The 18401-nt window shown below is 40.6% G+C and overlaps 1 protein-coding gene across 1 annotated transcript; it reads left to right on the forward strand.

The window, feature by feature from the left end:
- Positions 1-1669: 1669 nt before the first annotated feature.
- Positions 1670-11817, forward strand: PPP1R15B (protein phosphatase 1 regulatory subunit 15B). The gene is given in 3 exon segments (XM_082615430.1): positions 1670-2237; positions 2240-4203; positions 7638-11817. Coding segments are annotated over 3 exon segments (2355 nt in total). The 5' UTR covers positions 1670-2068; the 3' UTR covers positions 7860-11817.
- The last annotated feature ends 6584 nt before the right edge of the window (positions 11818-18401 follow it).

Here is an 18401-nt window from a genome sequence, read left to right on the forward strand (position 1 = left end):
AAAAGGAAAATAGCAGCTTAGTATTATCATGAAAATATTTTTGACCTTGAGGATCCTCTGAAAGGGTCTTAAAATGGGATCCCCAGGGGTGCCCAGACCATACTTTGGGAACTACTGGCATACAGCCCTCAAGGAGCTGAGACCAGCAAGAGAGAAGAACATTTACAGGGATATATAGTGTAGTGCTCTAATAGAGTATAACAATATAATTCTGACTGGGAAGGTCAGCAAAGACTTCAAGAAGGTGTTGCCATTTGAGTTGGACCTTGAAGCATGAGTAGGTATATAACAGAGGAGGTGATGTCTTTCTTGGCTGAGGAACAGCGTGAATAGTGGCATGAAACAAGCCCAGTGTTCCTAGAGTATAACCTGCATGAAGGGAAGTTACTGAAGAGAAGGCTGGAAAAGTATAGTGGCAGGACAGACTGTACAGAGCCTTTATTCTGCAGGTGATGTAAAACAATTGTTAGCTGCTACATAACAAATATTAGCTGATGTTTGTGCCCCTACTCTATTGAGGGTAGGCACGATATTAGGAATTTAGTTCATTTACCAACCCACTGAAGCTTTGAGTATTTAATTTGCATACTTGGATCTCTTGGTCTATTATTAAACTGACTCCTACTATTAATACATTTTTTCTGAAGTTCTGAAGTTCTTAGGATTGTAAATGAGATATTTCCAGAGATACGGATAATAAGATAAAAAGGGGTTAACCGCAGAAATCGAGGACCTCTTAGTTTCCTAGAAAGAAGTGGCTGTTCTCTGAACAGTCCCAACAAAGAGAAGCAGCTGGCCGCCTCTTGGCTGCTAAAAGATCTTACTGCTGTCCCCAGTGCTCAAAACTGCTACACTCCCTCGGTAACAGATACTTGACTTCAGAGGTGTCGATTAAAAAGTTTTAGCAGAAATAAAGAAATGGACTAAGACCAAACTCACAAGAGAGAATCAAATGTAGCAACTAAGATTATGAGACATAATTTTTTCAAAGGATAATGGTCTGTGCTTCCTTCTTTGGGTGTTGTATCCTGTGGTTCTGTGGGCTCAGGATACAAATATGACTTGAATATGACTTGAATGGGAAGTATAAAAGAGAGTAAACAGTTCTGGGGGCTCCGTTTCTTTCCTTCTCTGTGACTCAGTCTGCCCCACCGAGGGAACTGTCTAACAGGGACACCACCTGAGAAACATGAGTTCACTTTTTTATGAGACATATGTGGGTTGGATGCTGAAAGACCTCAAAGCTAGATCCTAGGTAGAGCTAAACTGTTGGTTAGAAACCCTAAAACCGAGGGGGCAGGAATGCATAATGATTCATTTTTCACTTAAGACTTATTAATCACTCCACATTACTAGTGTTAACACCAGATATGTATCTACACAGCGTTTCCCAACTTTTATTATACTAAGATCTTAGGTTGATGATCTACTTAGCACTCAACAACACTGGAAACCCAGAGTGTTGTATAGATATATGCAAGTCTAAGATATCTGTATACACTTGGGTGTGTATTAGGCCATTAAAAGGCTTCCAGGGAATTCTCCACCTCTTTAAGCCGCTCCCTTTGGCCCAAAGGGCAGGGAGGAGGGGCTGGAGGGGGGTTGGAGGGGGGCGGTTTCCTAGGCGACCGCCGAGCAGCAAGTGCGCACGCGTAGAGCCTGGGCCTGGCTGATGCAATCTCCCTCGTGCGAGCTGCGTCTACCGAGAGTAAGGAAGCCGACAGGGACCTGAGCGAGGCCAATCAGCGGCCACAAGGAAGAGTGCGGAAAGGCCCGCCCGCCTGATCCTGCGAGTGACGTTCGGCCGCCCTGAGCTGGTGGCGTAGCCGTCCGCCATCCTTCGTCTCGTCCGCCTGCCTGGAGGCTTCCTGCCTCGGCGCTGGCCCTGCGGCCATTTTGAGCTTCGCTTCAACCCGCCCGCCGGCCCAGCCCTTCCGGGGTCGCTTAGCTGAGGGGCTTTTCCACGGTCAGTCTCTCCTGGCAAGTCGCCGCCGCCGCCGCGGAAGGGCTCCTATCTATGGTGGAGAGGGCTGGAGAGGACTAGGACACCTCCATTCCACCAGGATGGATGTCGCCTCGGCCGCCGCGTCCTTTGCCTGCCGTTCCGGACTGTGGTCTGCCGCCCGCGGCCGAAGCCGCTCTCCTCTGTGGCTCTTCTGTTGGCCCGGGGATCGGCCTGGGGCATCAACTCCGCCACTGGGCAAGGCTGAGACTCTGTAGGCCTTTTGGAGTCCCTCCGGCCGCCCGCCGCTGAGCTCCGCGTTCCTCCCTGAGAGACTTGCCGAGAACGCGGAGATGGAGCCGGCAGCAGACGGATCGCGGGAACGGGCTGCCCCGCGGGCGGACTCCCGGTTCCGGCTGCCCTTCTTCTTCCCTCGGCGCTCGCGACCAGGCACTTCCCAGTTCCCCGCACCTCCTGCCCCGGAACACTCCGGGGATTTCAAACTGGCTTCTTGTCCCCCGCCTGAGGCTCGGCGCAGCTCGTGGATGCAGCTGCTTTCCCAACTCTTCGCGCCGCTCCCCGGCTTGTTTCAGAAGCTGCTGATCTGGAGCCAGCTTTTCGGTGGGATGAGTCCGACCAGATGGCTAGATTTTGCTGGAGGCTACAGCGTACTGAGAGCCCTGAGGGCCCGGGAGGAACCCGACCCCCCCGCGGCGCCGAAATCTCTGAGTTCGCTGCGGCTCGACCCCTCGGCTGACGCGGCCGCCGTTCCCCTCAATTGGCTAGAGGAGGGCATCCATTGTCAGTGCTCGTCCCCAGATCTAGAATTGGAACTTAAAGCCAAGGGAGGAACTTTGGACTCCGCAGCCCACGCTTTTCTCCTAGAGCAGCAGCTGTGGGGAGTGGAGCTCCAAGCCAATCTGTTCTCCGGCCGGGAACTTGGCCCTTCGCCCTCCGGGCCTCTCAACGTTCAGCGCTTAAGCAATGCCAGCGTCGTCTCCTATTTGCTGCACCCCTCCTATCTGGACTGCCTGCCCCGGGTAGAGCTGAGCTATCAGAGCAGCGTTGGAAGTGGCGAGCTGGTCGATTTCCAGGCGCTGAGCCCAGAGAGCGGCTGCCTGGATGAGGTCCCGTCTCATCCCCAGCCGCTCAACGCGGAGATGGCTTGCGTCTCGTTGCAGGGATGTGCACCTCTCTCTAGAGAAGGGCTGCCCGAAATCCACCATCTTCGCATGAAGCGGCTGGAATTCCTTCAGCAGGCCAGCAAGGGCCAAGCGTTACCCACCCCTGACCAAGATCATGGCTACCACAGCCTGGAGGAGGAGCACAGCCTGCTCCGGATGGATCTGAAGCACCGCAGAGATAGTGCAACACAGTGTGTTCCCGCTGCTGGGGCCGTTCCCGGCACCGCTCAGGAGCCCACTGAGGAGAAAATAGAATTGTTGACTAAAGAGGTTCCCCTTGCTTTGGAAAGACAGGGCACCTCGGAAGCCTGTCTATCCTGTGAGGTTCCTACGGAGCAGGAGCCTGGAGAGGACCAAATAAGTGTAGTTGACTCCTCAGACATAGACGATGACCTTCCCATTTCTGCCAGACCAGCCTGTAGCAACAAATTGATAGATTACATTTTGGGAGGTGCAGCCAGTGACCTGGAAACAAGTTCTGATTCAGAAGGTGAGGATTGGGATGACGACGCTGAGGATGATGGTTTTGATAGCGATAGCTCACTCTCAGAATCAGACCTTGAACAAGACTCAGAAGGGCTCCACCTTTGGAACTCTTTCTATAGTGTCGATCCTTATAATCCCCAAAACTTCACAGCAACAATTCAGACTGCTGCCAAAATTCTTCCCAGAGACCCTTCTGACTCAGAGACGGATTTGTCTGACAAGTCTAATTTAGAAAATCCTCCCCGGATTGCAAGCCTTCCTGAGTCTCCTGACCATAATTCTGGAGAAGAAGATGACTGGGAATCTAGTGCAGATGAAGCAGAGAGTCTCAAACTGTGGAACTCTTTCTGTAATTCCGATGACCCCTACAACCTTCTAAATTTTAAGGCTCCTTTTCAAACGTCAGGAAAAAATTGGAAAGGCTGTCTAGACTCAGAGAGGCCGTCTGAGTCTATTGTGGCCATTTCTGAGTGTCACACCTTACTTTCCTGTAAGGTGAAACTGTCAGGGAGCCGAGAAAGTGAATGTCCAGACTTGGTACAGGGTGGGGTTCTTTCTGGAGGAAGACACACACATATCCAGAGAAAAAAGGTTTGTTTCTTTCTTTTAACATGCCTGATAATTTGTATTGCCTGTTCTCATGTGGTTAAGGATATCAGCATGACTTTCCTGGAGGCATAATAGTGCATATTTTTGAGGAAGGACTGCAAGCTCATATACTTGGATTGAGAAATGAGCCTCCCCCACCACCACCACCCTCCACTTCCCTCATTAGAGTGTTGTACCTGTCTGAATTGAAGGTGCCATTGTATAGATGTTAGCTCGAAGGTGCTGTTTTCTTTTGGACTGGCAGCTCTGGGCTGTTTTCCTCCAAGCTTCAACTTTTCACTTTTTTTTTTAAGAAACAGAAAAATTAAACCTTGTGTGTACACGATTTAATTCTAGAGATTGAGAAGGTCCTATTATAGCCATAGAGTTTTAAATGGTAATAAATGTGGTGTTTGCAGACACTTAGTGTTGCAGTTACATGATAACAGTGTCTTCATTCCTGTCCATTAGAACCCAAAGGGATGATGGTACCAAGTAGCAAGTCATATTTGTCTGGTTGTTTGCCATGAAAGAAAATACTAATTTCAGTATTAAAAACTTTTGGACATTTGGGATTTTGGTTGACAGTCAAAAACAATACAGGAAACAGTGTTGCCTTTTCTTGAGAAAGCAGTACTAGTTATCATTGGCCAGCTACAGGTTAATAATCATTTGTAACAATGATGATCACTTATTTGGTTTTCTTGAGTAGTTGCTTCCTGTTCCCAGGCTAGTCTTAAAACTTCATGGAGCATTTTATTTTACTCTTTCAACACATTGTCAAGTTAACCTTATTTTGGGAGTCTTTTGAATTGCTTTTTTTTTCTCTATTGTTTATTCAGCTGAAGTTATTAATTGGAGAGTGATCCCCCCAAATACACAGGGTATCTTTTATTGTGAAGGGAAAGTTTCTTCAGTTACCTTTACTTATATTTGGAAAGAGAAAAGTGTAGGTAAATTATTATTATTATTATTTTTGTGTGTGTGTGTGGTATGCGGGCCTCTCACTGTTGTGGCCTCTCCCATTGCGGAGCACAGACTCCGGACGCGCAGGCTCAGCAGCCAGGGCTCACGGGCCCAGCCGCTCCAGGGCATGTGGGATCTTCCCGGACCGGGGCACGAACCTGTGTCCCCTGCATCGGCAGGCGGACTCTAAACCACTGCGCCACCAGGGAAGCCCGGTAAATTATTATTGACCTCAGATTCTGCAGCATCAAAATTTCAAGTGGAAAGAACCATCCACTGGCTCCAAATGACCAGCTTAATACTTTGAAACTCTTCCAGGGGTAGAAAATGTCCCTAAATGGTGGTAATCTTATGTCTTAGCCGTAGAAGCAGAATAAGGCATATTAAAAATTAAATTTCAGTTTACACTTTTGTAAATGCTGTCATCAAAGAGTTATCCTCTATATTTTTAAAAGGTCCCTGACAAAATGACCTATTTAGTGAATAGATAAGAAGCGAAATGGGACAATGGAACGAGCACTTGGCACCTGGAGACCTTTGTTCCCCACCCCTGAGTAGTTAGGGCCAAGAGATTTGGGAAGACAGCCAGAGCTAGGAAGTAACTTGACCTCTCATGGCTTTGATTCACTTATTTATCTTATGGAAGTAATAATAATAATAACTATTGTATGAATTATTGTACGGTTTAAATGAGGTGAGTAGATAAAACTCAGTTAGTTGCCTTGCCTTTAAAATGGTAGCTCTTGGGCTTCCCTGGTGGCGCAGTGGTTGAGAGTCCGCCTGCCGATGCAGGGGACACGGGTTCGTGCCCCGGTCTGGGAGGAGCCCACGTGCCGCGGAGCGGCTGGGCCCGTGAGCCATGGCCGCTGAGCCTGCGCGTCTGGAGCCTGTGCTCCGCGGCGGGAGAGGCCGCTAGCAGTGGGAGGCCCGCATACCGCAAAAAAAAAAAAAAAAAAAAAAAAAAAATTGTAAAATGGTAGCTCTTTATTGTTCAGGGACCTCAGGCCAATCTCATGCCTCATTTTAGCTTGCTCACTGAATAAGACTGAGATGAGTCAAGTAGATGTGTCTCAACTATTACTATGAACTAGAAGCAACATTTATAAAAGATTATGTCTGCGATATGGTAAAATTATTTATAACCTTTGACTACATGCCATTCTTTAGGTATATGGGAATAATGGATAGTGCCTACTTCTTAGAATGAGGCTTTCAGATCTGGGAGTTTAAAATGCTTTGTGTCATGGCATAACATTGTGCAGATTGTGGAGCCAGACTCAGGGTTTGAGTCCTTATTGCACCCATAGAAGCTGTGTGATTTGGACAGGTCGGTTAACCTACCTACCTTGATTTCCTTATCTGTACAATGGAGATGATAGTAATACATACCCTGTAGGGTTGATATGATGATTAAGTGAGATAAAAATTGCTAAGTACTTTGAAAAGAGCCTGGCATATGATAACCACTATATAAATGTTTGTTGTTATTTATCTTGGTGACACAATGAGTAACACTAGAATGCAATAACTTTTAAGGTATTACATACCTACTAATTGTCCTCGGGGGCATTCCTTGGCGTGATGCAAAGGGAATGCAAGTAGTAGGTCACAGTGGGATTAGCTGATGTAACTATTGAACGTATTTTAAAACAAGTTTTTACTTTTGGTGTTTGATATCTTAAAAAGAAACTTCTATATTAGAAATTAAGTAGGGATTAAAAGGGACTGTCACTCTATGTGGTGATGTATATTGTAATATTCTCAATTTCATGTGTATTTAGTGATAGAATATTGAGGAGGAATACAAAGAGAGTTTTTTATCTTAACTACAGTCTCTCTTATAGTAACCTAACTTTAAAGATATGTTAATTTTGCTGCAGTTTGTTTACTAAGTAACTCTCTTCTGTATTCTTATTACAAAAGTAATAAGAATAATACTACATATTTATGATTCAAGAATTGGAAAGCACTGAAAAGTGAAATTTTTTTTTGGAAAAAGGAAGAATAGAAATAAGTGACGATCTTGTTAAAGCTTTTGTGTTGTAATAAAAGCATTGACTCCAGGAATATATTTCTGAAATACTTTGTTTGGAAACATTTGTCATTTGGAAGAGTATCACAGAATTGATTTCCCTAAAGATTAAAAAAAAGTAAAGATTAATAACATAGGAGAATTTCACTGACCCATCTAGATTCATTTTTAACACCAAAACCAGGAGGGGGTAGTCTGGGGTTGACCGGATAATGGATGCGGGATGGGACTATGTGTGTGTGTTGTGTGTTGTGTGAGAGAGAGAGAGAAGGAGAAAGAGAAAGGAATTAAAGGGACATTTGCCCACTGCTTTATTCAGGTGCCATCTAGTCAGTTAGAACCCTTCCTTCTTTCCTCCCTCCCTCCCTTCCTTCCTCCCTTCATTCCTTCCTTTTGCTTCTGTTATATTTGAGATTAAAATTAGTCTATATCTTTATAGGTAACCTTCCTTGAAGAAGTTACTGAGTATTATATAAGTGGTGATGAGGATCGAAAAGGACCATGGGAAGAATTTGCACGGGATGGATGCAGGTTCCAGAAACGAATTCAAGAAACAGAAGACGCTATTGGATACTGCTTGACATTTGAGCACAGAGAAAAAATGTTTAATAGACTCCAGGAAATGTGCTTCAAAGGACTTAATGTTTTCGAGCAATGTTAAGATGATGTGACAGCCTCTGGCCTTAGCAGACACTACCTCTTACTTGAGAGGTTTCTTTTAAAAATAAAAATTGGCAGCTGTCCTTTGACTTTTTTCTTGGAGGATATGCAACTTGGATCCAGTGACCTAGTTTAATATATTTTTTTTGCAACATATCCCACTCAGAAATGTACAGGTTTGAAGCCAAGCCCTGAAAATGAAGGATGAGATGGTGTGATTTCTAATCCTTTTTTGTTCAGTTGGATTTGTTTTTGAATGTTGTTTGCTTGCTGAAGTGAAAAGGGGACCTCTTAAGGTGTAATTTTGCACTTTGAAAACTTATTTTCTTGGGAAACAATATTTATAGGGTTTGAAGCCCATTTTTCATTCTAATTTAAATTACGTGTACCTGTCTAAAAACTTTGGGCTCTTTTTTCCCCCTGAACATTCTCAAATTAATGGGCTGTTATGTTTTCTCTCTCTTTTTTTTTTATTCCAGTAATTTGGCCCTTCTACTTCAAGGCTAAGAAAATAATCTTGTATATACTACCAACTTAAAGTACATTATCTTGTGTCATTGTGGTTTTTTTTCTTTCTTTCTAAAAATGACTGGTTGAAAATGTGTGGTGGGTTTTTATTTCTAGATTAAGCTCTACCTAGGATATTTCCAAGGACTGCCACAAAACCTATATGTGCAGTACTTTCTGTTACTTTGGGAAAGCTGCATATTTCTTCCAAATTTTAACATCTGACATACTTAATTTCTGTGCAAACTCTTTTTTGAAGAAGGTTCTGTATATGTTATTATAGTTCCCACTTGGGTGGTTCTTTGTGTCTTCAATAGGTAGAAATTGTTGTAAAAGACTCCAGAAGTAATAATTGCATCATAGTTGCTTTTAAATTTAAAAGCTTAGAATTTTCCTAGGAAGAAGATAGGAGACATCTCAGAGCAATTTGGTCTTGTTGTATGTGCTCTCAAAAGAAAACCAGTGTTATTAATATGCCTCAGCACCGTCACTTTTAAAACCTGTCAGGATGGCACTGCGCAGTTCTTAATTTTCCAGTTTGAAATGTAAAATGTAGACATCAGTCAATATCCAAGTTTACTGTGTTCTTTTTTTTTTTTTTTTTCCAGACCAGGGCATGAACCCGTGTCCCCTACATCGGCAGGCGGAGTCCCAACTACTGCGCCACCAGGGAAGCCCTGTGTTCTCCTTTTTTAATAGAGAAGTAATGGCAAGGCCTATAGTTTCAGGAAAGAACTATAGATTTAACAAATAGAAAGTCTTAATATCTTCAGCCCAAAGTTTACTTTTTGTTTTTTTTTCCACTTGAAAAAAGCCGATCTCTTTAATAAACAAAAGTGACAAGGTTCATTTTCCAAAGCAAACTACAAGCAGAAAAAAAAAAAAAGAAACTAAAGAAATGAGATTTTCCAGGTTTACCTTGACAAAAGTTTACTTTTGAATCAAGGTTTTTGCAGTGACTGATTGTGTTTGGTTTATTTAGCTAGTTCTACATGGTGTGCATTTGTTAGGTTGAGGGAATGTTAACCAACTCCTTAATGGTCTATTTTTGTTTCATGTGCCTCCTGTCACAGGTAATGGAAAACATGAATAGAATAGATGACCTCTAAATTTTGAACTTGTTTCAGAGTGGGGACAAATTTTTCATCAGAAGTGCTTGCAGGGTTACTACCTCAGTTTATAATCTACCTGGTCATTATTTTATTTGTTCGGTTTGCTCTAAGAACTGCCTCTAGTGTTAATATGTATATATATGTGTATATATATATTCATACATAAACACACTGAGAGTACAAGTAAAAGTCAGATTTTTGCAGAGCCCTTCTTCAATGTGGTTTGTGCCCCTGCATTTTAGGTAATCACAGGGAATGCATTTATAGAGTCTGGTATAACAACATGGAAATAAGCTAAGTTTCAAACACCAGCTGTGTCAGTTGGAAAGAAGGTGTCACTTGCCTTGAAAAGAAAACTTTGAAAATGTGTAGGCATTCTTTTAAAACCAGACTGAAGTATACTGTTTTCAGAGAGTTGTGTTTTGTGTTTCTGAAATCTTGCACCTCTGCATATATGAAAATAATGGGATATCTTTACATTTACTGGATTTTGGAGCATTGTTCCCTTGAGATTCCAACCTCACTACCAAATACGTAAAAGCTTGGTGAAGAGTTCTCCCATTTACTACCCTCCTTTGAAAGAAGTGATCAGGCGGTGATAAGGACAAAAGGGACCATTTTAAAGTCGGACAAGGGAAGAAACAATTCTTACCAGTTTCATTCCGATTCTAGTTGTTAGAACAAAGTTAAACCTTCAGTCTTAAAATCCTTGGAAGTTTTAACTGAACATTTTACATACCTAAAAGTCTTGCGATGGTGCTTTAAGTACCAATGTAGCATATGAAAGGCTTTGTACAGACAAGTAAAATTTCCTTTTCTGAGTGTTCAAATGTGATAACACCATCACGTCATCTTTAACTTGAAATCAAAACTATCAGATTTTATTTTTTTATTAATTAAGGAAGGTGAAGTTAGGGGACTAGAAGACATCTAAATTGGCTTCTACAGATCCAATGATTTAAATGTAACCAGTTTGTTGGGACTTTATAGCTAAAATTATATTTGTGTATATAACTGTTAGCTAATCTGTAAATTGTAATAAATATATTTGCAATTTTTAAATGTTACAAGATATTTTCGTTCAATTTTATATTGTATTTTACATTATTTTCAGTATTCCTGAGCAGGATTTCCAGAATTAAATCAGGTGTTTTTGTAGAAGCACTGTAAACTTCAAAGGTGCTGCACAAAATTATGTGGTTTAAAAAGGTTGTGACATGGAAATTACACCACAACTAACTGAAGCGGAAGGAATGGTAAGGGGATAAATATTATAATTGTAAACCACATTTGGTATTAGAAAAAAGAATTTAGTTCTTAGCGTATGAAATGGCCTTCTTAGAGAATGGGGGTTTGATTCTAAAATTGGCCCCAGCTATGTATTTCTTCTGCAAAGAAAACAGTAAAATTGTGGGCTTCCCTAGTGGCGCAGTGGTTAAGAATCCGCCTGCCAATGCAGGGGACACGAATTCAAGCCCTGGGCCGGGAAGATCCCCCATGCCACGGAGCAACTGAGCCCGTGCGCCACAATTACTGAGGCCCTCATGCCTAGAGCCCGTGCTCCACAATGAGAGAAGCCACCGCAATGAGAAGCCCGCGCACCGCAATGAAGACCCAGTACAGCCAAAAATAAAAACAAATTTTTTTTTTTAAAAAAACAGTAAAATAAACTATTCACAGAAGCAGTAAATTCGTATTCTGGGATTAGCATAGTGTTTCTACCAAGTAAGGGAATTCGGTTTCTTTATTTTGTGCATTATTATTAATGATAACCATGGTATTTGTAAGTCATGATGTTATGATATTGAATAAATGTGATGGTAACATCAGAAAAAAAAACTTCTTATCCTGAAAAAAAGATATTTGGGCTATAGCAAGCCTGTTCATGGACTAAGGCATAATAACATTCTTAATTTGGGCATTTGGATCTTCCAAGCTAATGAAAAATTATTAAAGGTGTATTTCTGAACTAGAAGGAAAGAAATTAACATTTAGTTGCAGATAAATCAATGTTTAGTACAGATTGAGTTGATGGCCCAGGTTATCCTTCTATTACCATCTTGGGGTTAATTTAAGCATTTTTGGCTATGTCTCCCCAGGAAGGGGAGAAAATATAATAATAGTCATGTTTACACCAAGCCAGATTTATTGTTATGACTATCCTGATATCCCTATAGAAGTTGTGCTGTGTTTCTTTTTTGTTCTACTTTAATAGAAAGTTTAAAGCAAATATTTAATTGCTGACCTCAGAAATTTTGATAATTACAGATTTGGGAGTTTGTTGGTCTCATTTGGAGACTTCCTTTGGACCTTTTAAAAATAAAAATGGAAATATCTTCATTTTTATCTCATTTATAAAAGTAATACAGAGATATAAAGACATCCTGGTACATTCTAAAGAGTAAGTATGTTGCTCAGCATACCTCTTTGAGCTAAGACTTAATTTCTTTTTATGTGCATGAAGAGGTTTTGATATTTCTTCATTCAACTGATTATGACACGGATGTTGGCTATTTGGAATATACCTACATTGTTTCTTAGGATTCTTATGGGCTTAGTTGAATGCTTTGGTCGATACAAAAAAATAGTCTTTTTCTCCCTGGATTTGCTCCATTGAGACTAAGTTTTTATTGGTTAATTATGACTTTAAAATACGAAGGCAGCATGATATCAAGCTCTGCAAAAATAGGTGTAATAAATAGGATAAATAGATCTAACCCTGCTCACTTTGAGGATTCATACAAGACCTATAATGCTTTCAATTAATACATATTAGTGACAGTTTTGACAGCAGGGAAGTTAGAAATAATTTTACACGTGGAATGGAGAACACGGTGGAGGTGGTAGTACTGTGTAACAATTTGAGTCACATCATTGTTTTACCATTGGCCAACTCCTTAATTTCACCAGGGAAAGATAGGGAAAACTAGATTTATGGAAAGTGGGTTGCTTGACCCAGGGAGAGGATACCCTGGAGATCTAATGAGAACATAGGTCTAGAAAGCTGAACTATAAGCGAAGATGCTTTGGAGCCATTTTTCAGGTTTTGTTCTTTAATCCATTACCCCTCCCTTTGTCTCAGTACTATCCTTTTCTCCCACTTTCCTCCTGCCTTTGTTTGCTGAACATTTTATTTTCACTACTGTTTCATAGATCCTTACCTAGAAGAAGAGCGATGAGGACTTTCACAGCAAAAGAACAGCACAGTTGCCAGAGGTGTGTTCATTAGCGATACTGTCCATCAAGAAGACACTGCACATTTCCCCACCAAAATGCTAGGTTAATACATACACTGAGACTGGATTAACTTTAAGAAATATCCCGAAGATGTTTAGGGTCAAAGAAAGAGGTGGTACTAAAGCTGGATTATGCTGCTTTGAGGTAAGCCTGTTTTTCTTAATGGGCTTCACACATTGGCTTTGAAGGCAGAAACCAGAGAGAAGTCCCAAAAGAATTTTGAAAAAGGCTCATCTAGATATATGTTCTGGAATGGTTGTTTTTAAAAACAAATTTCATCATGAGAAGACTGTTTGGATCTCAAACATCATCTCCAAGAGACCTCTGACCACCCTACCCTCCAACCCCTTTTCCCCACTATCTTTACCTTTTAAAATTATATTCACAGCCTAGGACTGTTGCTGGCACGTTATAGATAGTCAACAGATATTTGTTGAATGAGCTAATAACTTTTCCTAAAGTGAGTTCCCATATAGCCTTTACTGAGAGTTCATCAACACAGCCATGTCTGATTAGAATCCAATGTGCCTCAGCTGTAGATGATACGGAATCACAGAACTGAAGGGTCCTTAGGGAGAAGCTGTAGTAAGCTCTAAATTTGTAGAATGTAATTACAAATTTCAATTGTAATTGAAATTTGTGCTTAGGGATACCGCATCAATTAATTTGAGTGTCATTAACAAGGTGCATGTTAATTTATGAAGTTAATGTGTGAGCAAATCAGCTGAGACCTTTCTTTTCCAGAATTAAAGAGTACCAAAGTATTGTACTAGAGTACCAAAGTATTTTTCCCACCACACCAGAAGTTTCAGTTCTACTCCTTTTTCCGGCAGGTTGGCTTTGAGTTTCTAGAGATTCACTGTTGATTCCACCAGATGGCGTGACTTGCCATCTCGGAGTGCCTGACAGATTTCTTTAATTACTAATCTGATGGCTGTTGCTTGCTTGGAGGTCATTCCCTTGGTGTATAAACAAGATGGCAACTGCCCTGCTGTGCCTATTCTAGGCCTGCCTGGCCCATTGTGACTCCACCTTTTAGTGGTAACTACCCATCAATGGGGGCTGTTCCTTATGGGAGAACCAAGATTTGTATTTGAACACAAATAAATGAATTGATTCTTCCTGATTTACATGGAGGAATAATGAAATGAATATGACGATTTAGGAGATTGGAGGTGAGATATAGGAGGCTGATGTATGGATATTTGCTGGGGTTGTGTATTAGGGTTTTTCTAGTTAGGGTTTTATCTCACTTAACTATTTGTTCAGCATTCAGTTTTCTATTGCATTCCTGTGCATCAGGGCAGTCATTGTCAATGAGAGGAGAGAGGGTGCCGCATCGCTCGGAGCATGGGGACTCACCGTGCCTGATTACAGAATTATGCATGCAACTGGCGTGGAAAGAGGAAAAGAGCCTCAAGAACTATTGGTCTGGGGTTTGTGCTGGTGTTACCTGTTTCCCTCTTGGAGCTAGTAGCCAAGGCCAGGTGGATATCCAGGACTGCTCTTTTTTTTTTTTTTTTTTTGCGCCGTACGCGGGCCTCTCACTGCTGTGGCCTCTGCCGTTGCGGAGCACAGACTCCGGGCGCGCAGGCTCAGCGGCCATGGCTCACGGGCCCAGCCGCTGCACGGCATGTGGGATCCTCCCGAACCGGGGGCACGAAGCCCCGTCCCCTGCATCGGCAGGCGGACTCCCAACCACCACGCCACCAGGGAAGCCCCAGGACTGCTCTTTGGTAGGTTTGGTATTGGCTCCAAGGGGCTGCTCCGATCCGCTTCCAGGTGTGCAGAATAGAGGCCATTACATGTTTGCATACAATTTTCCTGTGCCTGCAGTGACTTTTCACAATTTTCACAATTTTCCTGTGCCTGCAGTGACCTTTCAACTGTATTATTGTGGTGCTTTTCCTTTCTTTTGTTTCTGAGTAGGGAGGGTAGGCATGTTTTTGCACTTTCAGGAATTTACATGGGAGTTTTTTACTTCTGTTTGCCATATTTTCTAGATATTCACCTCTGAACAGATTCCCTTCCCCAGGACAACCTACTGAAAGTCACAGCTTGATTGGCCTGGGGGGTGTAACCCAGTACTGCCTGAGAGATGGCAATACTTTTAGAATAATACTGAATTACAGAAGAAAAGTCCTGCTGGGAAGTCATAGGGTTGAAGCAGGTGCATATCCTTGCAATTAATTTCCCAGGTTGTTCTAGATGGGATGACAGTTACATTAGCTAATGTCCCTTCTTTTTCCCTTTTTCTCATTCAGTCATTAAAAAATTAAATTTATTTAAACTAAACAAAAACAACAACAACGGTTCACCATTTCTCCCACCCCCACCCCCACTTAGTCTCTGGCAAAAACCAATCAGTTATCTGTATCTTTGAGCTTGTTTTTGTTTGTCCAGTTGTTGTTGTTTTAGATTCCACATATAAGAGAGAGTATACGATATTTGTCTTTGTCTGACTTATTTCATTTAGCTCAGTGCCCGAGAGGTCCATCCAGGTTGTCACAAATAGCAAGATTTCATTCTTTCCAGTGTCCCTTTTTACCCCTTTCATTTGGCATAGACCCCCCTCAGGCTCCTTTGGGAATATTTACGTTCTGTCATCAGGTTTCATCTACCCTCTAAAGGCTTCCCTGCTGACTCCACCTCTATATCCTCAGAGCTCATTATTGTGTTTTTCAGTATTACAGCGCCCTGTACATGTTCTTATCACTGTTCATCACATTGAATTCTAATTGTGTTTGCAATTCCATTTCTTCCTGTAGATTGTCACCTCTTTGGTGGAGGGGTCCTCAGCACAGGGACCAGAATGCCTTAGGTGCATACTTTTCTTAGGTGTATACTTTTCTTTAACTCAAGTGACAATTTCCAGAGCCTCCTTCTTCCAATGAATAGGTTTCCCTACCCCACACAATAGTTGAAATTTATTAATTCAAATTAATTTAATTGCTTTTGTTTCAAAGAAGCAAATAAATGTGTGAAAAGTAGTGTAATCTAATGTAAACATTTTTATTTTTAGTACTTGAGATATTCTTGAGAAGCTAATATTGCTAGTGATGACTTTACACCTAAGGTTTTAAATCAGTTGATGTTATGTCTTCATTACTGATCTTTCAAGTGATAACATGAGGCTTACTGAAATTAGATCAGTGTTATGAAAGGCACTTCTTCATTAGGCAGGGCATCATTCGTATCCAATTTTCCTGGTTAAGAACTTCTTTTTTTTCAATCAGCCTATTGAGGTATAATTTACATATAATAAAATTCACCAATTTTAAGTGTAAAATTCAGTGAGTTTTGAGAAATGTGTCATGTAAACACTACCACAGTAAAAATATAAAGCATTTCCATCACTCCAGAAAGTTCCCTCATGATCATTTCTATTCAACCACCTCCCCAACCTCCAGCTTTTTGCAGCCATTGATCTGCTTTTTATCACTGTTTCACCTTTTCTGGAATTTTGTAAAAATGGTATCATACATACAGTATGTACCTTTTTGTGTCTGGCTTCTCTTATCCAATGTAATGCTTTGAGATTCATCTGTGCTGCTGAGTATATCAGCAGTCCATTCTTTTTTGCTGCTGAGTAGTATTCCATTGTATGATTATGCCACGATTTATTTATTCAATCACTAGTAGATAGACAGTTGATTTGTTTCAGTTTGTGGTTATGGTGATTAAGGCTGCTATGAACATTTGCATATAAGTGTTTCTGTGGACATACATTTTCACTCCTTTTGGATAAATTCAAGAATGATATTGCTGGATCAAATGGTAAGTATATATGTGTTTAACTTTATAAGAAAACTCCCAGTTTTCCAAAGTGGCTGTACCACTTGGCAGCACAGTATGAGAGATCCAGTTGTTCCATGCCCTTGCCAATACTTGATGTTGTAAATCTTTTTAAGTTTAGTTATTCTAGTGGGTTTGTAGTGACATTTTAGTGTAAATTTTCATTTCCTTGATGTTTAATGATATGGTAAAATATGTGTTTAAATCTTTTGTCCATTTTTTAAACCAAGTTGTGTGTGTGTCTGTAAAATATTTTTTCTTAGTCTGTAGCTTGCCTTTTCATTTTCTTAATGTCATTTGAAGAGCAATATTTTTAATTTTGCAGAAGTCCAATATATCTATTTTTTCCTCTATGCTCCATGAATTTTTGCCCTATCTCATAAATCTTTCCCTAACCCAAGGTCACAAATATTTTTGCTTATTTTTCTTTTCTGGAAGTTTTATGCTTTTAATTCTGACATTTAAGTCAATGATCCATTTTGAGTTAACTTTTGTATATGGTATGAAGTAAGGGTTGAGACTCATGTTTTTGCATACAGATATTAAATTGTTGAAAGGTAACCTTGGCACCGTTGTTAAAAATCAGTTGAAAATATACTTGAGTCTATTTCTGGACCCTCTATTCTATTTCAATGATCTGTATCTCTGTCCTTACATAAATGCTACACTGTCTTGATTACTGTTAACATTATAGTAAGTCTTGAAATCACTTCGTTCTTTTTCAAAACAGTTTTGGCTGTTGTCGGTCCTTTGCATTTATCTTTGAATTTTAGAAGCAGCTTATTAGTTCTACCAAAAAAAATCCCAGACTTACTAGGGTATTGAATGGGATTGCACTGACTTTATAGACTGACTTTACAGTGTTGACATCTTAGCAATATTGAGTCTTCTGATCCATAAACACTCTACATCTCTCCATTTATTTGGGTTTTAAAAAATTTCTATCAGCAATGTTTCATAGATTTTCATATACACTTATGAAATATATGAAATACACATATTTCTTTTTGTATATTGATCTTGTATCCTGTGATCTTATAATTTTTTACATAGATGATCACATTTTAGAATATTAACAGTATATGCATTTTAGTTCTTTTTTCTTGTATTATTGTACTGGCTAGGATATTTAGTACATTTTTTAAAATTCCCTCAAGTTTTCTTTTTTAAAAAAATATTTATTTATTTATTTATTTCGTTGCATTGGGTCTTAGTTGCAGCAGGCAGGCTCCTTTAGTTGTGGCTCACTGTCTCCTTATTTGCGGCATGCGAACTCTTAGTTGCGGCATGCATGTGGGATCTAGTTCCTTGACCAGGGATCTAACCCAGGCCCCCTGAATTGGGAGCGTGGAGTCTTAACCACTGGCGCCACCAGGGAAGTCCCTTTAGTACATTTTTGAATAGAAGCAGCGAGAGCAAACATACTTGCCTGATCATTAGGACTGATGATGTCTTCTCTTTCATTCCCAATGTTGGTAATTTATGTCTTTTTTCTTTCTTATCAGTCTGTCAAGAGGTTTATCAATTTTACTGATCTTAAAAAAACAGCTTTTGGTTTCATTGATTTTTTTTCTCTATTGTTTTTGGGTTTTGGATTTTTTTTTACTTTGCTCTATTTTGTGTTCTGGTCCACTGATTTCTGATTTGTAGTCTTTTTCCTTCTTTCACATTCTTTGGGTTTGATTTAATTGTCTTTTTCTAATTTCTTAAGGTGGAATTTAAACCACTGATTCAAAATCCTTTTTTCTTCTAATGTAAGTACCCAATGCTATAAATTTCCCTATAAACACTGCTTTAGCTGCTTCTCCAATGTGTTTACATGTTGTGTTTTCATTTTCATACAGTTCCAGATATTTTCTAAAATTTCCCTTGTGCTTTCTTCTATGAAGCAC

Source organism: Mesoplodon mirus (genome assembly GCF_964341445.2).
Source record: "Mesoplodon mirus genome assembly, chromosome: 3".
NCBI classification, from domain to species: domain Eukaryota; kingdom Metazoa; phylum Chordata; class Mammalia; order Artiodactyla; family Ziphiidae; genus Mesoplodon; species Mesoplodon mirus.